General features: G+C 46.2%; 1 protein-coding gene and 1 long non-coding RNA gene across 4 annotated transcripts in view; one reads left to right on the top strand and one right to left on the bottom strand.

The window, feature by feature from the left end:
• The first annotated feature begins 876 nt into the window (after positions 1–876).
• Positions 877–26,713, top strand: LOC128121081 (uncharacterized). The gene is made up of 6 exons (XR_008222059.1): positions 877–4,009; positions 9,264–9,339; positions 9,938–16,976; positions 23,364–23,445; positions 26,089–26,413; positions 26,601–26,713. It is a non-coding gene; the product is annotated as an uncharacterized LOC128121081 (long non-coding RNA).
• Positions 26,043–27,761, bottom strand: part of Glt1d1 (glycosyltransferase 1 domain containing 1) — a 69,296-nt gene continuing 67,577 nt past the window's right edge. For all 3 annotated transcript variants that reach the window (XM_052755494.1, XM_052755495.1, XM_052755493.1), the window contains exon 12: positions 26,043–27,755. In XM_052755494.1, the coding sequence (XP_052611454.1) occupies positions 27,594–27,755 (162 nt within the window). In that variant the 3' untranslated portion in view covers positions 26,043–27,593. The remainder of the gene's footprint in view (positions 27,756–27,761) is intronic.

Here is a 27,761-nt window from a genome sequence, read left to right as displayed (position 1 = left end):
ACGGCGGCGGGCCGCCTTCGTCTTTAACTGTAAACGCTCCTGACAGCTCCAGCGGAGATAATTATGATGCTTAAGGGAACTTTCGGCCTTGCTAAAAATACTGCGCAACAGTTTGAGGCGAGGGAGGTGCTTAGGCGTGATCTGGTAAAGACTCTGCAGCTGACGGCTGCAAGTTACGTGTGGGAACCGCGTGGCTGCCTGGCCGCTGCCATTTTCATCCATCGAAACCGGTGCTCAGTCTCACAGCTGAGCCTGGTCCTGGTCCTGGTCCTGGTCCTGGTCCTGGTCCTGGTCCTGCCGGACAGGAAAGAACAGAAAGGAGCGGAAACTGGTGAGTTTCATGGCTGAGGGAGGACTGAGGGAGGTCATTCAATCCCATGGGCTTCTCCTGGGGACACAGTTCAACTCAAGCTCCCAGGGTTCTGGAGGCTGAGACCAGGCCACTGGACTGCAGAGGTGTCCAGTGCCAGAATATCTGCCAGCCACCATCTCTCCGTGCCCCCACCAGCTGAGACGGGGAGAGAGGGAAAAATGAAGACAAACTGGCCCTCAAGACGCCATGTGGGGGGAATGTCTTCCACACACCTGTACTTTATTTACTTTTACAGGAAAGGGAGGCATACTCTTGAGCACACTCTGCACCAGCTGGTGGCCCTCACTTTAATCCTGGTATTGAAGAGGCAAAGACAGGGGAATCTCAGTGGGCTCACTGGCCAGCCAGTCTAGCTAAACCCATGAGCTCTGGGTTCAATGAGAGACCCTGTCAAAAAAAAAAAAAAAGATGGAGAGCCATTGAAAAAGGTACCCAACATCAACCTGTGACCTCAACATTCTCGCATGCATGCACACCAACACACACACACACACACACACACACACACACACACACACACACAATGTGCACACATACACATAAAAGGAATGGGGTAGGGGAAAAGAAATAACTGGTTTGTCACCTTGCTTGTTAAGGTGGACTACAAGGAAGACGGAGAGTTGAATGTGACACTCAGCAGCATGGATGACATTGGCAGTCTGGACAAAAATCTGTGCTGTTGCGAGGGCTGGGGCATCAAAAGAGAGGTACAGTCGAGGGATGGAGGAGAGAAACATCAGGGACGTCTTTCTGAAGGACAAAGCAGAGGAGAGCGAAGAAAAGAGGTAGCCTGGGTACCTCAAAAGCCAACTCTTCCCCCAACATTTGCATGGCTCAGCCAGCAGAGGAGGGAAAAGTAGCAGAAGGACATGGGGCAGCCTGTGGGATGAATATCCTCCAATAGCTGATGGAGAGGAAGGCTGATTGTCAATCAGAGCAGAGAAACTCATTCCAACTAAGGAATGGACCCCTCTGTAAGTTTGTAGATGTGGGGCTCGGAGCTTAAAAGGTCCTTTTCCCACTGCGTCTGATTTTCTCGGTGAGCAGGAAGCAGGTAGATTTGGGAACCAGGAAGGGGCTTCTGGGCTGCCCTGAGGATCCATCAAGTAGAACGATCAGGAAGGTAGCTAAGACTCGTGGGCAAGTTACGTGTTTCTGTCAGCAGCTGGGTACAGGTGTGAGGCAGATGAATAGTTGGGGCAGCTTGTGTCAGCGTGGAGGGCTGCTGGGGACCATGGCGTTGAAGCATGGAAAGGAAAGAAGGGACTGAAAATCAGTTGTCCTCCCGGCCAGGATGGGAGACTGACAGAGAGGTCTTAATAGAATGTAGCACCGAAGGGTAACTGGAGGGCTAGGAATGTAGCACAGGTGAGAGTTTGTTTGCTGAGTACTCACAAAGCCCTGGGTTTAATCCCAGCCCTACATAAATCAGGGTGCTGGCACCTAGAATCCTAGCGCTTGGAAGGCAGAGGTAGAAAGGACAGAAAATCAGCTACTTAGAGAGTTCAAGGGTAGTCATGGCTCCATGAGACCCTATCTTGGTAAAACAAAACAAGCCCAACAGAAAAGGGCTTGCTGGAGCTGAAGAACAGGGAGCTAAGCCGGTGAGATTGGAGGCCGGATCAGTGAGGGGGAAAGTGATGGGCAGTCCAGAAAAACATCTGCAACACAGTCCTCATCATGGGTCCTTCAGAATGTCTCAGCATTAAAGGCCAGTGTCAGACCCGGAGGGAAAGCTCAGCAGCTATGAGCAGTTGCTCCTCTTCCAGAAGATCTGAGTTTACCCAGGACCCACCCATGTCAGGTGGCTCACAGTCATCTCTAACTCCAGCTTCAGGTGGCTCTGACAGTCTCTTCTGGCTTCTTTGGTAACTGCACTCACATGAACACACACACACACACACACACACACACACACCCACACACACACACACACACCCCAAATAAATTTTAAAGAGAAAATGCTAGCATTAATGACAGAGGGCCGTGACCATGCTTTGAAAGCACAGGAAATGGGGTGGTTAATCCTCACTTCTTCTCAGGCTTTGTAAGTGTGGGGAACTTTTGACTTAACTCCGGAAGTAAGAGCAGAATTTCAATATGTGGTTGTTAGTGACAGGGTATCCATTTTCAGAGGAAGTGTTTCTCTCCTGGTGTGTGTGTGTGTGTGTGTGTGTGTGTGTGTGCTGTGAAGTGGATCTCAGAGCTTAAGAATGCCAGGCAAGTCTACCAGGGAGTTACACTTCGAGCTTCTCATATTCATTTTGATACACAGCCCAGGCAGCACCTGAATTTGCATTCTTCCTGCCTCAATCTCCTAAGTGCAGAGGTGACAGGCATGAACCACTGTGCCTTGGTCGTGATTGCTTTTGACAGACTCCTGGGAGGTTACCTCTAAGCCTTTGGGATGGCCTTCCTAATGCAGGTGGCTTTGTTTACCTGGGACCCTTCCCCAACATCAGATAGTAAGTGGGATTTATGGTAGAGAAGAGAGCATGCGGTTACCAGCTCAGCCTAAGGAGGAGCAAATGATACAATCAGCCATGAGTGTGGATGAATATGAATGTGGTCATCACTGACCACAGTGAGTTGTGAGTGAGATCAGTCATGAGCATGGCTAGCCATGTGGTCAACAGTGAGTAGTCGGATGTGAACATGGTCAGCTATGAGCTTGGTCAGATTTGAGTTTGGTCATTGGCAAATGTGGTCAGCCATAAGTGTGGTCAGTGGTGGGCATTGGCAACTACGAGTACAGTCGGTGGTGATCACTGTCAATGGTGATCACTGTCAATGGTGGTCATCTGTAAGTGTCTGCTAATAATATCCGATGAAACCTCCAGATAGCAAAGCTAGGACTTTTTAATACCTTTGGTTTTCTCTGGGTAAGACACAAAGGCTGGCAACAGTCTGCGTGCATTGGCTGTGGCTGTCCGCTTGACTCTGTGGAGAGCTTGACTCTCTTGGACCTGCCACAGCATCTCTCCCATCTGCTATCTTTGCTCTGACCCTCCCACATCGGTAAACTATAACCACTAACGTAAAAGTTTGCTGAATTCTGAGAGTCTTCCTAGTGGCAAACTCCTCCTCAGAGTAGTCTTGAGGATTGTGGTTAAGGGTGAGGACCAAGGTATTCTGAGTAAGGTGAAAACTAGAGCATACTGGGTAAGGAGAGGATCAGGACATTCTCTCTAAGATAAAGACCAGGGCATTCTGGGTAAGATGAGCACTGGAGCATTCTGGGTAAGATAAGGACAGAGCATTCTGGGAAAGATGAGGCCCCTGGCATTCTAGGGAAACACCTGCTGTGGAAAAACAGAGAATTGGAAGTGTCATTTTCACAAGGACAGTAGGAAGAAAGAAAGGAAAAAAAAATCCCAAACACGTGAAAAGAGGTTGAAGCAGCCTCCATAACGTCCCAAGTGTAAATTAAAAGAAGGCAGCGGCAGCGTGTTTTCTCCCCAGCAGACTGGCACACATCCCAACGCACGGGAACACGCTGTGTTGGAGAAGCTGTGGGAAGCAAGGCCTCGCACGTCGCTGCTGGAAACACAAACCGATGCAAGCTCCGTATGGACAGACTTGGCAACAGCCATCCGCTTACAGATGTACCTACCTCTGACCCTCCCACCCGCACCTGTGAGTTTCCTTCACCTGCAGCCCTGCACGTGTGTGGCGTGTGTATGAAACTATTTAATTGCTGCGTTTTCTTGTAAAAACAAGTGATGGAGAAAGACCATATGCTCATCCATAAGAGACTGTTTGGGTAAAGTGCATTGAACCATTCACGGGAATATGGAATAGCGTGCTGCGTATCTAGAAGAAAAGGTGGGGTGGGGGTGAGAAGATCGCAAACTGATGGAGAAAGAGAAGCAATTCAGAAGGGGAAGTGGGATGCAATACAGTTTAGACAGCAGGCAACTGTGTGTAAATAAAAGTAGAGGAATAAGAATATATTTTGTGCCAGGCGGTGGTGGCGCACACCTTTAATCCCAGCACTCGGGAGGCAGAGCCAGGCGGATCTCTGTGAGTTCGAGGCCAGCCTGGGCTACCAAGTGAGTTCCAGGAAAGGCGCAAAGCTACACAGAGAAACCCTGTCTCGAAAAACCAAAAAAAAAAAAAAAAAAAAAAAGAATATATTTTGTGTCTGATTCTGTCTGCATGAAGATACTCAGATACTCTACGGCCTACAAAAAAATGAGTCAAAGGCTGTGACTGGCTTAGAATTGAAAGGAGTAGGCCGTATGCAGGTGTGAGTGTGTTGTTCACTCAAGGGATTCATTTTAAGAATGACTTGTCTGTAAGTGGCAGGATGTGCTGATGCTCCTGAGGATGTGGGCTGCAATTGGCCATAGAAAGCTGTTTTATGCTGCTGTGTCCACCCTGTGGAGTTGGTCTCTAGGATTCTCCCCCGATCCCTGCTACCCACTGTTTACACAGGGAGCCATACCTCTTTGCATGGGAGCTGCAATTAAATGCAGCAGAAGTGATGGGGTGGCCGGGCGTGGTGGCACATGCCTTTAATCCCAGCACTTGGGAGGCAGAGGCAGGCAGATCTCTGTGAGTTCGAGGCCAGCCTGGTCTACTAAGCAAGTTCCAGGACAGGCTCCAAAACTACACAAGAAAACCCTGTCTTGAAAAAACCAACATCAACAACAAAAAGAAGTGATGGGGTGTTGTTTCCATATTAGGGTATAAAAAGATGAGCCATTAGGTAGCGTTATGTATTTGATTGAGTACGCACCAAAATTCCTAAGTAGAAGCCCTAACTATAATTATATAACTCCTGTCATTATTAGATGAAAAGCAAGGAAACAAAGAGATGGCTCAGCCATTAAGAGTACTTGTTGCTCCTTCAGAGGATCCAGATTTGATAGCCAGCGCATACTTGGTGCCTCAAAACCATTCATAACTCCAGTTCCAGGGAATCTCATTCCCTATCCCAGCTTCCACGGGCACCAGGCACAAACAAGGTGCATATACACACACAGGCAAAACACTAACATGTGTAAAAGAAATCCATCTAAAGGACAAAGATCTGAAAGAGACATCCAGACTCCATTCTCTTTCTCTCCCTCCCTTCTCCATCTCTTCCGCTCTTTCCTTTGGCTTTTTCCCCTCCTCTCTCTTTCTGTCCCCCTCTGTTTCTCCTGTGTGTGTGTGTTTCTCTCCTTTCTCTTCCTTTACCCCGTCTCCTCCCTTAACTCTCTCTCTTCTCTTTCTTTCTCTGTCTCTCTTCTTTGGCTCGCTCTCCCCATGTCTGCCCATACCCTCTCTCTCTCCCTGCACCATGTAAGGAGACAAGAAATACAACCATCCTAATTTTAGTAAGACACCCTGAACCAGACATACTCTGACCTTGGGGTTCCGGAACATTACTGAAGCTACACAGTCTAGGAGAGCTGTGAAGAAAGGGACACAGAATTCACTCTCTCACTCTCGTTCTCTAGAGGGAGCCAGGAGCCATTGTCACAAAGCAACGTTGTGGAGGCCCCTCCAACAAGAAAGCAAGGTTGATCAGCAGCCACCTGTGTGACCCTGAAAAACCACTGTCTCCCCATAGGCGTGGAAGTGGTTATAGGACCAGCAACCATGGTGGCAGCCTCACAAGTGACCCTGCATCACAATGTCTGAATAGACCCCTAGTACTGGTTTCCAGCTGCTGTATCTGAATAGACCCCTAGTACTGGTTTCCTGCTGCTGTACTCAGGACACTCGTTACACAGCAAGAGGTAACCTACACAACTGTAGAACTGAATTCCCAAAGTTCAGTCTCCTGAAACCACAGACGGCTCCCACGGTCAGGAACCAACCCTGGCTTTGTCTCTCTCAAGGCCTCAGTCAAAGTATGCCTGTGTTGGCTGATGGCTTGGGGACTGGAAGATGCTCATAGCTGCTAGAAGGCCTTTGATCCATCCAAACTTCAGGCAAAGGCCATCCTCCATCCACCTTCAAGTGAACCAGTTCCCTGTGGTCGCCTGGGGTCCTCTCAATAGGACAGCTGACTTCTCCCAGAACAAATGACCCGAGAGATCACCCTGGTGTGGATTTGAGAGTCTCACGCTGTCATTGTCATGATGACATATGGATGACACAGTTGGGGATAGTCTACACATCAGGGCACAGCTGGTGGAGCGGCTACTGATACTGAGAGCCTTCGGTACCTTATTGGAGACTTCCTTGCAACATCTGTAACAGACTGGAGGTTCAGTACGGCCTCAGCCTGGGGGTGGGATGAGAGTGGGGAGGAAGGGTGATGGGTGCAGAGTGGGAATGAATGCAGGCTCGCCCTTGAGCCTTGTGGGTAAGCCACTGTTGTCTGTCTGATATGCATCGCTTCCATCCTCTTTGTCTCTACACCGAACCTATAGAAGGGGGTGGGAACAGGAGTGACAGTGGACTCGGAAGATCTGCCCGCATCCTCCAAGGTCTACATGTCTGCCTTTGCCAGCAAAGACAGCTCCGGCATATGCTGTGTTTCCACGTCTGCATGGCAGGTCACAGAGTGCCAATAACTATTAAAGAGTTTTCCTACTGCTGTGCTTTTAAGTTAGATCCAATTTTGCGCTATTAGTAATAATCATAGCCAATCTCGAAGCTTGACGACCACATGATTCCATTTCTGTAATGGCCTTTAAAAATAAAACCCTTGAAATCTATACTAAAGGAGAGCAGGTGAGGAATACGAGAGGTAAGGAGCAGGGACGAAAGATAGAACATGGAAATTTCTGGAATCCTGATCACAGTGCAAGTTAGAATGTGTGTGGTATGTCCATAGAACTCTGTGTGTGTGTGTGTGTGTGTGTGTGTGTGTGTGTGTGTTGGAGTGGGGGTGGGGATGCATATTGTGCAATGCCCACAGAAGACAAAAGAGGGTGTTAGATTCCCTAGAGCTGGAGTTACAGCCATTATGAGTCATCGAACATAGATGCTGTGAACTGAACACAGGTCCTCTGGAAGAGCATAACTACTGAACCATGCCTTCAGCCCCATGAATTTAGGTGTACCAAATGTGTGTAGGTACCCACAGAGACCAAAGAGCATTTTGTCACCAGACCTGGAGTTATAGACAGCTGTGAGCTGTCATGTAGGTAATGGGAATTGAACCTGGGTCCTCTGCAAGAGCAGCCAGAGATCTTAACTGCTGAGCCATCTCTCCAGCCCTGATACCTTCTTAAGTTGTTTTGCTGAGACGGGGTCTCATTGTTGTCTGGGATATCCTAGATCTGAAACTCACTAAATTAATACAGGCTGGCATTGGCCTCCCCAAATGCTGGGATTACAGGTATGAACCACTGCACCCAGTTTTATTTGTTTATTGCTATTTTAAACAGGATTTTCTATAGTCTACACTGGCGTCACACTTTCTCTATAGCCAAGGATGACCTTGAATTCCTGATCCTCTTACCTCTACCTCAGTGCTAGAAATACAGGGCTATGCCAGTTTCATGACTCCTCCGGTCTGGGTTCTAACCAGCGGCTCCCTGTTTTATGAACTCACATTCACAATGGGGCGAGGGGTGGCATGGGAAAAGGAAGGACTCTCAGCCCAGGAATGAACAACCTGAATTGTTGTTCAGTATGGGACCCAGTGTGTTCCAAAGAAGACAACAGCCATGGTAATAATAGTGGAGAGGGTTCCAAGCATCAAGCATGGGCCAGCCCACCCTTTGTGCCATGGTTCATCTGGTCTCAAAGAAACAACACAGAGCTGGGCTCACATATTCAGGGGAGAATTAAGAACCATCTGTAGGGTGCCTGCAATAGTCCTTCTGTAGCCCTGTACCTGACCCCAGAGGCAAGGACCAGAGCTAGCACCATACAAACTCCACAGCCAGTTCTCAGCTCGGCACATGGCTGCCCTTGGGGAATACATTGACAGATCTTTCCTTTCTTGAAAGAGGTTGAAACTGGGATTTCTTATATGAAATGTCTCAATTTAAAAATATCGACTCAGCTTGTTTCTTATAAGCGTATAGATCCTAGTTCAACTTCTGCATTACAAGTCAACAGAGTGACTGCATTTGAAAAGGTCCACAGCAGCATGGCATGTGACTTTTTTTTTTCTTTCAGAATCTGGCTGAAGTAGAGAAAGAAACCATCTTTCCCTCACCTGTTATTGCACAACAAACCATACAACATCCTAGAACAGTGGTTCTCAACCTTCCTAATGCTGCAATTCTTTAATACAGTTCCTCAAGTTCTGGTGACCCTCCTCCCCCCACACACACACTATAAAATTATTTTCATTGCTACTTCATGACTGTAATTTTGCTATGTTTTGAATCATAATATAAATATCAGTGTTTTCTTGTGGTGATATTGTGCACCCTAATAAACTTATCTGGGGTCAGAGAACAGAACAGCCACTAGATATAGAGGCCAGGAAATGGTGGCACACACGCCTTTAATCCTAGCATTCCAGAGCCAGAGATCCATCTAGCTCTCTGTGAGTTCAAAGTCACACTGGAAACAGCCAGGTGTGGTAACAAGAGCCTTTAATCCCAGGAAGTGATGGCAGGAGCAGAAAGTTATATAAGGCATAAAAACCAGAAACTAGAAGCTTTTGGCTGGCTAAGCTTTTAGGCTTTTGAGCAACAGTTCAGCTGAGATTCATTCTGAATGAGGACTGAGAGGCTTCTAGTCTGAGGAAACAGGATCAGCTGAGAAATTGGCAAGGTGAGGTGACTGAGAAGCTTGTTCTGCTTCTCTGATCTTCCAGCATTCACCCTCAATACCTGGCTCCAGGTTTGTTTTTATTAATAAGACTCTTTAAGATTCATGCTACATTTTCTGATGGTCTTAGATGACCCCTATGGAGGGGTTACAACCCACAGGTTGAGAACCACTGTCCTAGAGACTTGGACTGAACTGCTTCACTTGCTGTTGACAGGTAATCGTGACTGTCAACTTCATAGGACTTAGAGTCATCTAGAAGACCCAAACATAAGGGAAGGCCCATTCTGAAGGTGGGTGGAACCAACTGAAGAACTGGGGTCCCTGACTGAAAGAAAAGGAGAAAGTGAGCTGAGCACCAGCATCCATCTCTCCATGATTCCTGACTGTGGATGTCATGTGACCTACCTTGCACCTGTTAGACCCATGTCCATGATGAACCATGAGAAATGAGAGAGACACTACTTACGGGTTCCAAAGATTTTAATAATTCACCACGTTAGTGGGTCATGGATTGATCTGGGCTGCAGGACAAGGACTCGTGAGTCTTGTTTCTCCTGAAAGCCCCAAGCAGGGGCAGAAAGCGGGGTTTATAAGCACAAAAATCACAAACATTTGTTACCAAGTTACGGTCACAATTTTCACCAATCAGTCAAAGATTAGGGACTTTCCTAGTGTGTTTATCACTGTCAACCAACATACAGTGCAAGCCTTCCAGTCCAACCAATCAGATTGATTTGTTCCTTCTGTGGTTAGGAACAGCCATCGTTTCTAGAGAACTAAAGATGACATAATGACTATTGGTATGCTTTAAAAAGAGGTGGATCAGCTGTTGGAAGGTTCTCAGCTCCCCTCGGGCTTGGGAACTGACACTTTGTTTCACCCCTGTAGGTAAAATGGAGTCTGAAGTCAAAATGGCGGTACTCAGCCCAACGTCCTTTTGCCTGCACCCTTCAATACCTTCCTCACTATGATGGACTATGCCCTCAAACTGTGAGTTAAAATACACCCTTCCTTCCTTCCTTCCTTCCTTCCTTCCTTCCTTCCTTCCTTCCTTCCTTCCTTCCTTCCTTCCTTCAGTTGCTTTTGTAACAATTTGTCATAGCAACAGGTAACAAAGACTTAAAATTATCATTTGTTATTGTAAGTTATTTGTGATTGTATAGTGGAGTTGGCTAATTATAATTTATTGTAGTAGCTTATGATGATTATAGCTCATGAGTTTGCAGTTCTGCTGTCTGAATCAGGCTTAGCTGATAGTGTCCAGTCCTGCTCAGAGATCTGTCAGCTGCCTGACCTAGGTTGTCCTTAGGTGGAGGAGTCTGTGTCCCCACAAGTATTCTTGTCCCCCATCAAGCCATCCTGGGCTCCTCCACAATGAAGCACGGGTTCATTCTGGAACTTGGAGACACTGCTTGTCCTCCTTAGCTTTGATTGTCAATTTGACACAGCCAAGAGTCACCTGAGAAGGACTCTCAATTGAGGGGTTGCCTAGATCATAGTGACCCATGGGCATGTCTGTGGGGATTGTCTTGGTTGCTAATTGATACAAGAGGACTCAGCCCACTGCGGGTGGCAGCATTCCCTAGGCAGAGGGTCCTGGGCTGTATAAGAAAGCTAACTATGCAAGTGCATGTGAGTGAGCCAGCAAGCAGCATTCTCTATGGTTTTTGCTTCAATTCCTGCTTGAGTTTCTGCCCTATTTATAAGCTGAAATGTACCCTTTCCTTCCCTTGGTTGCATTTGGTCTGAGTGTTTTAGTACAAAAAATAGGACATTGTTCTCACTACATCCCATTCCCCAAGGCAAGTCTAGAGGCCGTATAGCTTTTCTTACTCCACATGGCCCAAGTACCAAGAGCAATGCCCAGGCTGAGAAGGATACAAGGCTACACTCCTACCTCTGTGGCTTGCCATTGCAGCTATACCATCTTTCTGCCTGGACTCCATGCTTCAGACTTTGCTGACTGCAGCCCCGAAACCCCAGGTATGAAAGAGAACAAAGAGACTCACAAAAGAGCACATCAGTGAACTACTTAGTCACCACTAGTGTTCACCTGTGCCCCTGTGACCCAAGGAAGCTGGGCTTTCGATTCCAATACCGCCATGAAGTTAGCTCTATGGACTGCATACCCTACATGGGATGGAGGAAGAAAAAATACCTCAAAAAATTGTTCAGCCTTCATGAACATCGTAGACCTTCTGTGAGAGCTTGCCCCACATCCTGCAGGAGTGTGTGGGACCATGGTACTACAGTGTGCTACCACTTGGAGACCAGTGCCTGGAACCAAAGAAGAATGGCCCATAGTTTCAGCAGCTTCAACGAGTGTCACTGGCTCCGTTGCTCCTGGGACATAGTAAGAGAAAGCATCATGTAGGCAATATGTAGAACAAAGCTGCTTAATTCATGACAACCAGGAATCACAGACACAGGAATGGGCCAGAGAGGGGGAAAAACCACCCTTTTAACATATACTTCAGTAACCTACCTGCGCATGCTCATAACTCCTGCATCACGGTGTTCACAGAAGGATCAAGCAAATTCAAATGTAGGCCGTGCTTCTGGTTCCCCACACTCCACACGACTAAGTAATATATATGTAGGAAATGTGCCCTGAACCTCCAGGGTCCTTCACACAATTTTTAGGCATCACAAGCTAAATAGTAACATCCTATATTCCCATTGTCAAGTGAATTTAAGAAAACAGTAGTGGTTTGCATAAGCCTATGTGCATGCAGTCTCTTTGCATAAGCCTTAGAGACTCCTGTGACTACGTGTGTGCATGGGCCAGCTTGCATGCACACACTTCAGTGGATTTCTATGTTAGAGTATTTATTGCATCTTACTTTAGTCTCCCCAGACACCAGCAACAGCAGGGGCCTCACTGTGTATGGTATGAGTGTTTAGAAATGGTTCAGACACCCCCACTGAATGCCTACTAAGGCTCGAATGGGTTAAGTTTGAGCAACAAACACCCTTTGGTCTAGAGAGAGAATATCACACAAGAAAAAGATTGTCATGTGACACTCTGGATACTGTGTTGTTTTTCTTCTCCCTAAAGCCCCTGCAAATCTAGTTACATGTGAACACACCTTCACACTTAATTGATGCCCACCTGTATCTCTAGAGAAGTGGAAAATTTTTCTGAAGCCTGCAAGGGAGGGCTCTCTAGGAGTCCTCTTATTTTTCCACTGGGTCTTTTGCTCTTGTTCTCTGACCTGAATTCTGGCCAGTTCTGCCTAAAAGAGATTGCCCAGTCCCTGGGCATATGCAGAAGAGGTAGTTGGCTGATTTATAACAGCCAGGATGGTAAAACATGTTTGCTTAGAGCACTGTGTCCAGTTTCTATTCTCCAATTTCAGAAAGCTAATAAGAAAATTGATTTTCTTGCAGGGCATAGGAAAGACTTATTTCTTATATGCAGCACAGGGATTAATAATTCATTAATGAGCTCTATGTGTCTGTGGGGAGACCCATTTGACAATGCTACAGTGACATTTAGAAGGCTGTCTGACTCTTCCTTAGGCACACAGATGATTGGCCTCTTTCCTACCGTCATCTCTCACTTCCAGAACAAGGTCAGCTGCATAGAACAGAAATCTCAGAATGACAGTCACAAATGAACGAAATGAGCTTTGCTCTACTATCATGACTTAATAATAGTCTTCAGACACCTAAGTCACTTCTCACTCATGGTCATAGGATGACTTCTGAAGCACCTCTGAAGCGATCACATGGTCATTCCAAGCAACAGGGAGAAGGTAGAGAAAGGAACTCCAGCCTCTCTCAATTGAGTCAGACCTTCCTAGAAGTTCAAAGAGGTCTTACCCTGATCTGCCCAGAACTTGATCACCTGCTCACACCTAGCTGCAAGGGAAGCCACCAAAGCAGACCTGAGCAATTGCCATCTGTATTAGTTACTTATCTCAGTAATATGACAAAATACTTGACAAGAAGCAACTTAAGGTGAAATGGGCTTGTTTCAGCTCACAGTTTGAGGGGCTACAGTCCATCATGGTGGGAAGGCAGGGCTGCAGGAGCATGAGGCAGCTGGCCACGTGACATCCATCATCAGAAAAAAAAAAAACAGGTGCTGGTGCTCAGCTCCCTTTCTTTCTCCTTTTTATTCAGTTCAGGACCCCACCCAATGGGCTGATGCTGCCCACATTTAGGGTGGGTATTCCTTCCTCAATCCAGACTAGAAACTTCCTCATAGACATGCCCAGATATTTGTCTCCTTAGTGATTTTAGATCCTGTCAAGTTGACAATCAACATTAATTATTTTATACTTCTTGTGCCTGAGAATGAAGGAAGAAGAGATTTTAGAAATGCTCTTCACACCTCAATCTTTGACAACGGTACTTCCCCACCCCCCATTCAGCAGCTTATCTTACAAAACCCCAAGGCTCATTTTCTATGTTGTGTTCCATACCTAACTTAACATGTCCTACCTGCTCTACCTCCAAATGCATTCAGAATCTGTCTGTCTCCTCTGAACTCCACTCCACAATGCTACACACCCACACTGGCCCTCCACCACTCCCTTCACAGTGGAAGAACGTGATTCTGCCACTCTCTTGCTTGATATGACCCAACAGCTGTCTCTTACACTGGGAGTGAACACCTGAGCTCAGTGCACCCCTGAGTTGAGACTCTATGACTTCAGTCTGAGCTCATGTCCTACCTCTGAACCTCAGTGGCAGTTGACTGCCATTCCTCCCACACCTTAGTCCCTTTCCACCACAGGCTCCTGCATTCACACTTTCATCAATTTGGGCACCATGGTCACCTGACATTTGTGAACTACTATCATGGTGATAATGAACTAATCTCTGAAACTATCCTTCTAGAGAGTCCTGTCTCAGTGCAGATGTCCTTCCTCACAAACACCTCCCATCACCCAATATCTGGATATCAGTCTCTTCATGCCCTTCTCCAGGCACTCCTCAGCTCTGTTCATCTTCTCTTCCACACTAAACCACCATTGAAATTGTCTGATGTACTTCTTGGCTGCTGAATAGACTGACTCTGCTCACTAGAACCCAGTCCAACAAAGAGAGCTGCTACCTTTAAAAAAAATTTAAAAATTTTATCCTCTAGTGAGTTTATGTATAATATATGCACATATAAATATACATACAATATTATAATATTCATCCCTAAATTTCCACCCCTACTCTCCATGTTCCTCCCCCAAGAGCACTCCTTCTCAAATTAAAACATATTGTTTTATAAATGAAAAAAATGTTATTCAAATTAAAAAATAATAATAAAAAACATTGTTTTTTGATAACCTTCTAAGTCCAATTGGTGTTGCACACACATATGTGCATGTGTGTATGCCCCACCCCCCACTGGAAAGTGGGAAGCCTGCCGGAGGCTGTACCCTCAATAAAGAGTGATTCTCTCTCCCCTGGAAACTACCAACTGCCAATAGGTCCACCAGTGAAGGGTGGGCCTTGGAGAGCACCTTTACCCCCACCTCCATCTATGCCAGCCAGAATTTTGACTGACTTGATTCTGGGCAGATAACCACAGCTGCTATGGGTTCATGAATGCAATAGCAATACTAAGTGTAATACCAGGCTCTAGTGCTATGCCTGCCTGCCTGCCATGTGCTGCCACACTCCCCACCCTGATGATAATGGACTAAACCTCTGAAATTGTAAGCAAGCCCCAATTAAATGCTTTTTTAAAGTAAGAGTTGCCATGGTTCTGGTGTCTCTTCACAGCAATAGAAAAGTAACTAAGACACCACCAACCATCCTCTGGGAAGAAGCAAACCGTAAGAAAGACAAACCCAGGAGTCAAGTAGGAGCAAATTTGTAGAGAGTGGATCTTGGGAGCATCTTCCAAGACCCATGCACCAGCCGCTCAGAGCTGTTGACTTTCTGATGATTTTCTGTCCAACCCAAAAGAACCTAGGAAAGAGAGCTGCTCCCGCCATGATGAAATTGTACCAGACAACTTAATGAAAACTCCTCAGCTCCTGCTGAGACATTAAACAGTTGATTTCCACACGGAAGCCCCCATCAGCTGTGACAAACGCATTATAAACTATTTCTTTCTCTCTTTTTTTCATGGAAATGTGAAGAATGACAAAGATTAGCCAAAAGATTTTCTCCCAAATACAGCCTTGTCTTCGGGCTTCACCACTCACCAGCGGAGACGCAGCAATGGGTGGAGAGACAAGAATGTGCAAGATGGATTACACTCTCACTTCCAATTATAATGAGCTATTAATTACACAGCTTGGCATTAGCTTGGATTATAAACCACTCGTACAGAAAGAGAGCTATTTTTCTCTTTCCAGCTGAGTACCCCACGATCACCTTCCAGCAAGAGAGATGAAGCCTCCGCTTAGAGAGTTTTACATCCCGATGGTTAACATTGCAAGGGAAGAAAAAAAGCAACATTAGCTCCCAGAGATTGAAAATCACCTGTATGTGGCTAGTAACTCCTGGGCTGCCCAACAAGACTTTACATCTCTGTGGTTGACCTCGGATTGAAGCTGGCACCTCAGATGTCTGCAGTTAACCTGTTGAACATGCTTGCTACCAACTGTCAGGATTCCACGGCACACTTCCTGTGCTGATCAGCTATGGAGACACTGATTTCAGCTGGGCTAAGAATGGCCCACACCACGTTTGAGTGGGACTTGGCTCTATATTTCCTTCTTAACACCCTCAAGACTAAAGCCATGTGCTCATCTGGCATGAAATGAGTGGGTCGATAATCTCAGGCTACTGTATCTGAGGTGTGCTCAGCTTTTAGACTCAACTCCTGCACTGTCACCATTTTATTAGTATGTTCTAGAAAACCAAAGTCGGGCTTTAGCCAGAAGCTACTGAGATTTTATTGCTGTTCTTGTAATTGTTATTATTTGAGACAGGGTCTCACATAGCTCAGGCTGGCCTGGAACTCACTATGTAGCCAAGATTAATCTTACACAAATGATCCTCCTGCCTCTACTTCCTCAGGGTTACAGTCATGTGCCACAATGTCCGATTTTATGTGGTATTGGGGAATCTGTAAAAAAATAAAATCTAAAGGTTCATTTAAAATTAAATGTACCTTGAGTCATCTTAGTCTAGCTACAGACAAACAGAAAATACAGAGATCCTGGGAAGCCAGCTAACCCACCCCAACCTCAGTTAGTCTACCCTCCCACCCCCACACACTCCCACACACACACAAACTAAAAGCAAAAGACCAGGAAGACAAAAAAAAAAAAGGCCCAAATAAAGCAACATGAGACAAAAAGTCTACCAAAGTATCATTGAGTCCACTATGTTTCAGCCGTCTAGTGCCGGGCATGTGGCCTGCCTTTAAGTGTGATTTATATACTCAGTGAGACTCCATTGGAGAAAACTTTTTCCTTTGCAAGTGAGTGTCAATTGGAGAGAGCTTCTTGGTTAGGGTTGGGGACTTCCGTCCACTTCCCCTCCCAGCACTGGAATGCCTGTTAAGTTTTAAAATAAACAGGATGTAAAAGAGAGGCGGACTCACACAGAGCTTTTGTTGATGGGAGGAAAAAGATAAATGAGCAAGAGAGGGGAAGAGAGAGACTCAGTTGATGCTGGGTTGCACTACCCTTGTTACTCAGATAATGAGGATGGAGAGGAAGCAGGCTGCCTTAGGGTTACAAAGTCTGTTCTCTGCCTCAGTCTACCCCAGAGCTCATGCAGACTTTGTAAAGATGTAAAATAAATTGCCTTTCTTTCAAGTCTCCAGGGCTCTTATGATGCAATGAGGGCCTGGACTTCTGCTTGGATCAAACCCATGTGCATACCAGGCAAGCACTCTATGAAATGAGCTGCATCCTAGCCCCACCCATGAAATTCTCAAAGGAAACTCAGTTTTAACTTCCCGTGAAGATCTCAAGGCCTCTGGGAAGAGACTGTCTCCAGTGAGGCACCTCCAAAGCAGGTGTTGTATTCCATGCCTACAGCTTCTTCATCCCATAAATGGCATGTGTCCTTGGGTCAAGGTCACTGAGGAATAAGGCAATAGGGAGTTAGTGACTATTTTTCTAGATTTGTCTTCTTTTATTTATTGTTATCCTTGTTTTTTTTTGTTGTTGTTGTTGTTGTTGTTGTTGTTGTTGTTGTTTTGTTTTGGGTTAGTTTTGGTTTTCAAGACCATGTGTCCTGGAACTTGATTTGTATAGGCCAGGCTATATGAAAGGTGTGCATCATTACACCCAGCTGTTGTTTGTTTTTTGAGGCAGAGTCTTGCTACTTAGCCCAGGCTGCTCAGGAACTTCCAATCCTATATGCTGGGAGAGCAGGCATGCGTCACCACACTCAGCTATTTGCTTATTCTTTTTAATATAATTTGTTTTCTTTGTGTGTTTGTGTGTATGGTATGCCTGCCCTTGTGTATGCCTGTTGGAATGTATGTATGCATTCCCATGGATGCATGTTGGAATGTACATGCACACGTATGTGGAGGCCTAAGGTTGATGCCAGAAATCTCGCTTCTTGGTTTTTTCCATCTTATTTTTTGAGTCAAAAATCCACTCATCAAACCCAGAGCTGGTCTTGACATATCCTCATTTCAAAAGCCTGTATTTAAGAAATTAAGACACCCCCCCCCCATCCCACACCTCGTCACCTAAATAACCAGGGTGGCCCTGTGAGATCCAATCCGTGGGCAGGAAGTGTCATGTACCATGAGACAGTCCCACCACACACACACATACACACCCTGGTGATGTTTCTCCTTTTTGGGTAATGCCATTTATAACACAGTAAAAAAGACTGCACACAATCCAATTTTATAACCACACAATTGCTTAATTAAGGAATCTATTTCTGACCATGTGCATTGTTGGAAATCTCCTACCATTGTAGTTGACATCGCGATGGGGCCATCAATCTCTCTAATCATCTCTGATTGCATCCGTCGGGTAAGTCCCAACAAGCAAAATGGTTAGGCAGAAGACAATTCATATTTTTAAGGCTTCTGAGGATGGGTGTATTGGGTTATACATATATGTGCTTAAGTTTTTATTGCCTTCATTATTTATTTTGCTATTTATGCTATGCATTTTAAAACCATCGTTTACAACTTTATAAATATCAGTTAAATAGTTATGAGTTTGGAAGCTGAGATAAATTCTGCATTATAAGTTCTGGTGTATGCATTAAATATAGATTTATACATATACTTAGATAAATATTTAAATGTTCGTCTATTTTCTCTATGTATACTATATGTACATTGTATTCCTGCAACCGTACTGGCAGCGGGAACATGTCAGTGGCACAGTGTTACTTCGGAGAGTACACTGCCTTGTGCTCTGATGTGTGGTTCACCCCAAATTGGAAATTACAGCCCATGAGGTCATGGGAGCTGGCAATGTTTGCACCCTTAGTATTGTTTTGAGTCACTAAAGTTCTGGCCATCTGTCATGGAAGCCTTGGGGACAAACCCATCTGTGATGTCCCTTCTGGTCTCACAGGGCAGAAAGTGAATGTTTTAGCTTAGTCTGTTAGGATTAAGGATAGCATGTCACCTGCTGCCCACAAGTCCCTGTCCCCACAACCCCTGAGATTTTATTCAGTATTCCTTGTACACAAAATGGCAGAAAATCCTGGGTCTTGTGTTCATTCATCTGGTCTGTAAGCATCCCGGGTCTGATGGACACATGAAAAGACAATATTAACTCAACAAGGGAGCTGCCTTGAACTGTGGTCCCTACAAATGCATGTCCCAAACTTCAGTGCACAGTGATGTTTAGAAAGGAGTTATCTACAAACAACATAGGTGGCATCCTCCTGGAGCAGAGTGGACCCCAACAAAGGTCCTTGTCAGACAGAGGGATAGGCAAGACAGGGACACACAGGGAAAGATGCCAGGGATAGATATCAGAACAATGGGGCCACATGCCAGGGATTGTCTAGTGAAACTATGACCTGGCTGAGGTTGGAGTATCCTCCCCGAGAGCCTGGGATGGAACACAACCCTGCCTGCACCTTCATCCCAGGCCTTGACTGCCAGAACTGTGAGCAGATAGTGTCTATTGTTTCAGTCACCAGAAATGTCCTCACCAGTCATGGAAGTCTTAGGGATGAATTAAGCTGAAAGACTTCCATTCATTCTAGGCTCACACAGCCCTCTTTCTGCCCCACAATTTGCCCATAGGGGCTCCTGGCACAGATGGACCTGCCTTGCTTTGCCGTGCCTTCTGAGTGGGTCTCACTGGTGGTGGCCCAGTGGGAAAACAGGATGAGGAAGGAGAGGGCGAGTCCATGGAGTCAGAGGACTTGCGCATGCTTGCACATGCACACACACACACACACACACACACACACACACACACATAATGAAAAAGCTGCAGCTCCTTGAAGGGCCCCCTGCACATAGCTCCCCTCCAGGCAATCCACATCCCTGCTGTGTCTTCAGGTCTATGGAAGGTACATGTTTCCCCCACACTAGCCCCAGGCACGTGCAATTGGCTGTGACTTTCCTATCTGCAGTCATATCTGTGTAAGAAATCTTTTTACAATACCTTCCTTAGTATTGATGGGCCACTTGTTTCCATGGGGCTATGACTGACAGGCATTTGTGGGTGATGAGTGACAGTTACATGGACACAGTGTTGTATTATTCCATTTGCTATTAGGTATGCTCAAATGTCTCTATGACAACTAAAAAAAAAATTACATGAGAATGGATTTCTTTTCCCTGGAAGCGGAAAGGTTATAGTAGCCATGGAAATATACCTCTAAATCACCTATCTGTGAGAACATCCCAGCCATCACCTCTCTCTGCCCTAATGCCTGCAAGATGGCTGCTAGAGTACCAGCCATCACACCTGAATTCTGTCTGGCAAGAAGGAATGCCTCCTGTCTCTCCTAGTGTCATTCTAGGGAATTCTATTTGAAACTCAGACTGGAGATACACAGCATTGTTATTTAGGCACATTGCCTCTCTGAGCAAAGCCACACTTATGTTGACAAAGAGAGAGTAGATACTTGACATCCATGTGCAAATAGCATTCTTCACCCATGACCAAGAACTCATTCTCACAGGTCTCAGACCATGTGAGGTCTAAAGCACAGAGGTCTCGCCAAGGTTGAGAAAGCTGTATGAGTTTGCTGAGTTGCTGTCCAGGACACAGCCTGAGTCAATGGTCAGGCCACAGCCTAGAGACCTGATGTGACTTATTAAGCCCCATGCTTGATGGAACTCAAGTGGAGAGCTGTCACTTGTGACCTGATTGTGCCATACTAGTGAACTTTACAACTCTCATGGCCTAGCTTGTCCCAACTGAGTTACTACCAAGTGTGTCCAACCTTTGACGTTTCCACATCACGTCATCATCTACAAAATTCATACTCAAGAACTGCACAATCAAGTCACAGAGAGAAAAAGGAATCTCAAGATATTTTGAGTAACTTTGTGGTCTGGGGTTCGGCTGCACTGGTAGCCATCCTTGGCTCTGTGCAGCCCAGAGGTTGGGCATGCCTACTAGCCTCTCTCACCACAGTCCAGCCCAAACTGGCTGAAACAACAAAGATAAATTATTCTAGAGATAAGATGGTGGTGTAGTAGGGAGCCAAGGCATAAGACTGGAAGGAACTGCCAGGTCTAAGAAATGGAAAACCCTGTCTGTCTATCTATCTATCTATCTATCTATCTATCTATCTATCTATCTATCTATCTATCTATCTATCCATCTATCCATCTATCTATCTATTTTGAGATAGGGTCTCAGTATGCCTACTATGTAGCCCTGGCTGTCCTAGAACTCATTGTGTATAGACCAGGCTGGCCTGTCTCTGCCTCTTAAGTCCTGCCATTAAAGTATATACCCCCAACTCCTAGGCCAGGGTAAGCTTTTAATCTCTCTCTCTCTCTCTCTCTCTCTCTCTCTCTCTCTCTCTCTCTCTCTCTCTCTCTCCTCCCTCTGCTGACTGTGGATCAGATCCAAGTTCTCAGCTACTGCTCCCGCACCATGCCTCTATGAATGCTGCCATGCTCCTGACTATGATGGCTGTGGACCAACCCTCAGAAACTGTAGCCCCAATAACCTCTCTATATAAGTTGGTGTCCTCACAGCAACAGAAGGGTGACTAAGACAGGGACTTTCATGTCTTGAACCTGTATTTGAATTTGCTGATTTTCCCACTGGCTTCCTCCTTCATGTGTGAGGCAAAACCTCAAGTCATTTCCTTTGCATGACATGTTGATAACTCTTGGAATGTTTTAAAGATTTTTTTTTTATTTATGTGTCTCTGTGTGTGTACATGAGTACAAGTACCCTGGAGGCCAGAGGAGGATGCCAGGTACTCTGGAGCTGGAGTTAAAGGAGGTTGTGAACCACCTGATATGAGACCTGGGCACCCAAGTGGGGTCCTCTGTAAGAGCAGTACACATTCTTAACCACTAAGCCATCTCCTCCAGTCCCAGAATCTGGAATTTTATGTGTGACATACTGTTCACCCTTTGATTGGGGGTAGTGAGTGGGACAAATAACCCAGCCTGGCAGTGGGTCAACAGGTCCAGAGGATACATCATGCCCAGCCTGCACGTGCATGATGATCATGTGTGAAGATGATAAAGAAAAGCAGGGCAGGAACATGGAATCCTGCCTCTTACCTGTATATGGGACCCCAGGGGGCAAGAATCTGCTTTTGCTGTAACATTTTCTCTAATGAAAATTCAGAAAGTTTTTTTTTTTCATTTACAAAATTCCTAGGTTATTTTCAAATTACCTCAAGCAAGGACAAGTTGAAGGTAGTGTATGTGAGTGAATTTCTCCAGCCACCTTTTCATGTGTAAGAAAGAGAAAACCTTTTGTTTTATAATACACACACACACACACACACACACAGAGAGAGAGAGAGAGAGAGAGAGAGAGAGAGAGAGAGAGAGAGTTTCCCTTCTCTCCATTCTGACAATTAAAACACAGATATGCCTGAGGCCTTCCAGACAGCTTCTGAGACACATCCAGACCTTGCATTTGAAGGCCAAAAGCTTTCTTCCCCAAAGCCCTACTTTGCCATTCAGACTTTGGTGTTCAGGATAGCTACTCTTTCTGCTGACATTCAAAAGCCTCTTCTGAAGTCCAAAGTCAGGAACCCGACTCCAGGGGCTGGAGGGACAGCCCAGCTCAGTGATGAAGAGCATATGCAGCTTTTGCAAAAGACCTAGGTTCAGTTCTCAGCACCCACACTGGGTGCACACAACCCCCTGGAATTCCAGCTCCAAGGAACCTGACACCCTCTTCTGGCCACAACAGGCAATGCACACTCACGCATATACCCACACACATACACATAAATAAAAGTAATAAAATTAATCTTAAAAAAAATAGAAACTGACTCTGGTATCAGAATGGACGCTGCTCATTTCAGCTCTCAACTGTCAAAAACTTGTGCGTTTGAATTTTTCACAGTGAACCACACTCAGGTGTGAGGGTACACAATGCAAAAGTACCGAGGTTAATGTTGATGTATTATCCTGCACTCAAAAGTAAACCTTTGTTTTCACAGATACAGTAACACAGTAGGATAGCCTATGAGGTCTGTCCAGACAAGAATTCCAGTCTTATATTTAATACTCATTTGTCAGAATTTCTGCCATGATATTCTCAACAGGCTATGGTCCTTATACCATACAAGTTGCACTTCAGTGTGTGTGTGTGTGTGGTCCCCAGGGGGGCAGAAGAGGGCATCAATCCCCTAAAGCTAAAGTTTCAAGTGGTTGTAAGCTGCTGGATATGGGTGCTGAGAATGAACTCAGCTCTTCTGTAAGAGCAGTACATGATCTTCACTACCAAGCCATCTCCCCAGCCCCATGCATCTCATTTAAAAAAAAAACTTTTTAAGATTTATATTGTGTGTATGGGTGTTTTCCCTACATGTATTACTGTGCCCTAGGAAGTCAGAAGATGTTAGATCTCCTGAAACTATAGTTATAGACAGTTGTGAGCCACCATATAAGTGCTGGGAATCAAACCTGGGTCCTCTACAAGAGCAGCCAAGGCTCTTAACTGATGAGCCCCATGCATCTGTCCAGCCCCATGCATCTTTTTTTTTTTTTTTAATGTATAAGAGTGACTTTAGTAAACACTGGCTGGTAGATCTCTTTGGAAAAGCTCTCAATGTCCCAGAACCCTTCAACACATACAACAAAGCGCTGACTCATTCCACACTGTTGTGAGGTCTTTCAGAGGGAGCCTGTGTGTATGTGTAATCAATACATCTCATTTATTGCTTCCTGTGGCCATGCTTCACCTGAAGCAAAGGGACATTTCATGCCACGAAAAGTCTCTTTCTCTCTTACACTGAGTTTTTAATTTAGGAACGGCAAAGTCTGAGGTGCCGATCGATAGGATGCGCTGGCAGAGAACTTGGACGATAAATGATCATCTGATGGAGAAAAGGTGAGTGGTGACCTTAAAAGGCTAAGTGAAAGCCCAGAAAAACACTGTTCTTGACATTAAAAGTTATTCAGTGATTATGCAAAGCAGGCTGCCTGTAGCCACAATCAGGATCTCAATTCAGTATATCTCAATGACTGCTACTACAGCAGGGCCACCCTATGCAGGGTCACCTTCTTTTTCCCCAGTCAGATTCCAACTTTTCCACTGGACCCAGGAATTAGTATATCTCAGCATCCCTTGCAGCTATATGTGGCTATGGGATAGAACCCAAAGTAAGAATTATCTTGAAGAGAAGGACAGGTATTTTTGTTCTTTCCTAGAATTTGGGCATAATGGAAGAACACAGGCAGCCTCTTCATACCATGAGCTAGTAATGGCCACCTCCCCCTTGATGAGGGGGGAGGAAGAGCCAGATGGAAAAAGCATGTGGGCCTCTCACTCCATAGAAAACTGGAATCCCCAAGGGAGTCTTGTTATTTGAGAGGGAGAGAATTAATTTCCCTGTTGTTTAAACCACTACTCATTTGGGGATTTTATGGTGTGTGTGTGTGTGAGAGTGTGTGTGTGTGTGTGTGTGTGTGTGTGTGTGTGTGTGCGCGCGCGCACATGTGCGCGCACACGTGTGCCCGCTGTGTGTACATACCTGTGTGTGTGTACTGGGAATTGAACTCAGGACCTATAGAAGAACAGTCAGTACTGTTTACCACTGAACCATCTTTCCAACCCCTGCATTATTTCTTTGAAACAGTCTCTTACTGAGAGCCTGGAGCCAGTGTGGTGGCCAGTAAGCCCTAGTGACTCTCCTGTCTAGGATCCTCAGAGCACTGTGTGTATAGACATATATAGCTGTTAAATAGCAATTTCCTCTGAGTTGAAACAGTCTACCAAGAAGCAAGCAATTCACAAGTCTCAAGAAGACCCTGAAACTGAGCAGTCACACAAGCCCTCTCCTTCCCCAAGATTATATAGGTAAGGAGAGCAGCTGAGGAAGAGGAGACTCTCTGACCTGTAAAGCTGCCTGCATCTCTTGAGGAGAGGCACCCAGGCTAGCCTTTGCAGAGAGTAATCTATGCTCTTATGCAATTCCTTGCCTGCACTCCTGTGCATAACACCAGCAAACTCACTGGTTCACCAAGCTGGACCTTGGTAGTACTTGTACATTTGTGTGCCATGGATTCCCTAACTGGGGCAAGTAGTTTGTTTTCCAGGAAAAGTCACACAACAGTGGTCAAACCTGGCTTTTTTCATAGGTACTGGGATATAAACTCAGGTCCTCGGCTCACCTAGCATCTCTGAGCCATCTCTTTAGGCCCTATTTTTTTATTTTCCTGTTGTCAAACACAGTGTTCCCAGAGTCCTCCTCCATATCCCTGTTAAGTTGGTCCCTCTGATGAATGTTTAAAATGTTTTAAATACCACCACAGGGGCCGGAGAGATGGCTCAGCAGTTAAGGATATATGTGCAGATGACCAGGGTTCCATTGCCAGCAGCTCACAGTCATCTGAAACTCCAACTCCAAGGACTCTGATGCCCCCTACTGGCCTCTGCGGGCTTCTGAACACACATGAACCCATGCAAGCTCATTCATAGGCACATAAATAAGAGTAAATCTAAATAAGTAAATAATGTGTTGTTTGGACTGTAAAGCAGAGTTGCAAATGTTAAGAAAGAGACAGGAAGTGCTGGGGTTGAACAAATGGAGGTTGGGGAGTATTTCAGTAAAATGAGAAGCTATCCACAATGGCTCTTAGGTTGGGCAACCCAGCTGATGGCGCTTTCTGGAGAGGCTGTAGAACCTTGGGGTTAGAGTCTTGGCCAATGGAGGGAGCCATTGGAAGCATGCCTTCAAAGAAGATAGTGGTCTAGCATAGCTTCCTACCCCAGCTCTCTGATCAGCCAAAATGTGAACAAGCTAGGCCAAAGCCCCCACTGCCGCACAGAGTCACCACAGCCTCCAGGGCAGATTGAGTGGCCCAGCAGATGAACCAAAGGAAACCTGACCTCCCTTCTGTCACTTCTGTTAAGGATTCTGTTGTGGTGACTAGAAAGAGAACGGATACAGAAAGGGGCCAACATGATGGAACTGTCATGAGTGCTGGGAAGTAGTGATAAGACTCACAAGAGCCCAGCGGTACAAGGTGCCCGCTAAGTGCTCCAACATTTGCAAACCTCCCTCCTGGGCCTGAGTGGTGAGCGTGTCTCCCACACACAGGCCTGTGGCAGCCCACCCCACACGCCCCCTTGAAAGGACGGCTGCAATGTGCCCCTCTGAGGAGGCGGGATCTTCAAAAGATAGGGCCTACTCTGTGGTCTTGAAGTCGTTATCAGCCTTGAGTAGGGTTCTAGGACCACTGCCTCTCCCGTCAAGAGGCTTCTTCACCACAGGCCCAGAGCAATAGAAACTCCAACCTGTGAGCCTGCATAAACCTCTCTTTACCACTTACTACAGTGCCTGTTATGGAAAGGGAAAACTATCAAACTTTCGTCTAAGTCCATGTCAAACTCCTCTGATCAGACACTCGAGTATCGTATTTGTTGTCTTGGGGACCATAAGAGGTGCTCCTGGGACGAATAAACAGCGGCTGTTTCTGTATGGCTGATGGTGGCACGCTTTATTAATTAAGAACCCTCCCTTCCCCAAAGTGCACATTGCGGAAGATGTGACGCTGGCAATGTGGGGCTCCGGCAGTGATGTCATCACCAGGCCAAGGAGAGGCATGCATTCCAGAGCATCCCACTTTGTAAACAATGACACCTGACCTCTGCACACCTCTCCCGAGGTGGGTTTGAACTCTGGGCTCAGAGGAACCTCCCTCTCCTTGTACCCAGAGAGGTTAAGACCCCAGCTCAAGCCAGGGGTTAAGGAAATGGGTACATCACTCAGCCGGCCTCCGGACGCTAGGAGCTCTGTGGAATTGCTGCTGCCTCGGGCTGGAGCCTTCATGAAAGTGACTGTGCTGGATCTGAGGTACGGAAATGGGAAGTCAAATGATACCCTATGGAATGGTGCTCTGTTCTGATCCCTGAAGTACTGACTTACACAGTTTACTTCCTTCTAGCCCGCTTCTCTTAAAAAGAGATGTTGCTGATAGTGTTTCTTTCTGTCTGTCTGTCTTTTTCTTTCTTCCTTTCTTTTTTCTTTCTATTTTTTGTAGAAAAGCAAAAGGCCCAGGATGTGCCTTCAGAGTTGGAGCAGGGACAACACGGGTGCTGAGTCCTCCTCAGTTCCCTCCAGAACCTGACACTTTCTTTGCATGTGTGGCTCTCGGCTGGTCTCCTTCTCTCCTCCTCCAAGCTGCTTGCTTTAGCACAGGTGACTGTTCCATGTCCTGCTCACAGTAAGTAGCACAGCACAGCCTTGCTGGAATTCAGCAAGAGGGCACAGGAAGCACGGTGTGCTGGTGTGGGGAGATCCTACTGACCCCCAGGCTGACCTCCCCATACCCCAGTGACCTCCTGTCACAGTCTTGGGTGCCACCATTGTTCAGAGTCTTCCAGTCCTATCATCTTCCAGGCTCCCTGTGACATGATACAGGTGGGCAGGACCCGCAGGGCAACCTGGCCTCTTTTGGAAAGCATCCCTCGGGTGCACCAGTGAGGAGTGACATGTTCTGACACAACCCATTCACAGCCTCTCCAGGGCTTTAATAAGCATGCCAGCCGCAGCCTGGGCCCCCACATACCCATCAGAATCCCGTGATGGGCCACAGGTCAAGATCTGTTTACAGTCCTGACCTTTTTGTTTCTTCTTTGTGAACTGGTAAGGATAGTCAGAGCTCACCCTGAAGTCAGGAGAAGGATCTGCACTGTGGTTGCTTAATAATTAACCCCCATAAGTTGCAAAAGCAGTTCTTGGAACACTTCCCCAGAGGCCCCTGAGATGCACCCCCATCACCTACACTGAGCTGCAAACATTTCTGGGGACTGAGTCCTAAGCACTTTCAGGAGTGAGCTATAAGCCCATCCAGAACGGAGCTGTAAGCACTTTTGGGACTGTGTTCGCCACACAGGAGAGTTGGGGGTGGATATATTCCTGGGGACTCTAGGATTCCAGTGGTCCAGGACTAAGTCCCATCTTTTGGCATCTACCCAGAGCTGAGCACCGGATGGTTGTTGGGATAGATGTGGTAAGCACAGACTTCCATCGTTTAATCCTCCAAGCTGGCCTCCAGCTTCTGGATGAGGCGCTGGTAGGTGTCTCTTTCCACCTGCCAGGAATGGTGTGTCCTCACATACTCCCTTCCATTGGTCACGATTTCCTTCTCCAGTGCAGGATCACTAACCAGTCTCTTTGCCAACTGAATGAACTCCTGAAA

This window comes from Peromyscus californicus, unplaced genomic scaffold (genome assembly GCF_007827085.1).
Source record: "Peromyscus californicus insignis strain IS unplaced genomic scaffold, ASM782708v3 Scaffold_2__1_contigs__length_46816999, whole genome shotgun sequence".
In the NCBI taxonomy this organism is placed as follows: Eukaryota; Metazoa; Chordata; class Mammalia; order Rodentia; family Cricetidae; genus Peromyscus; species Peromyscus californicus.
The sequence above is the reverse complement of the archived record's forward strand: the minus strand, read 5'-3'. Positions and strand labels throughout refer to the sequence as shown.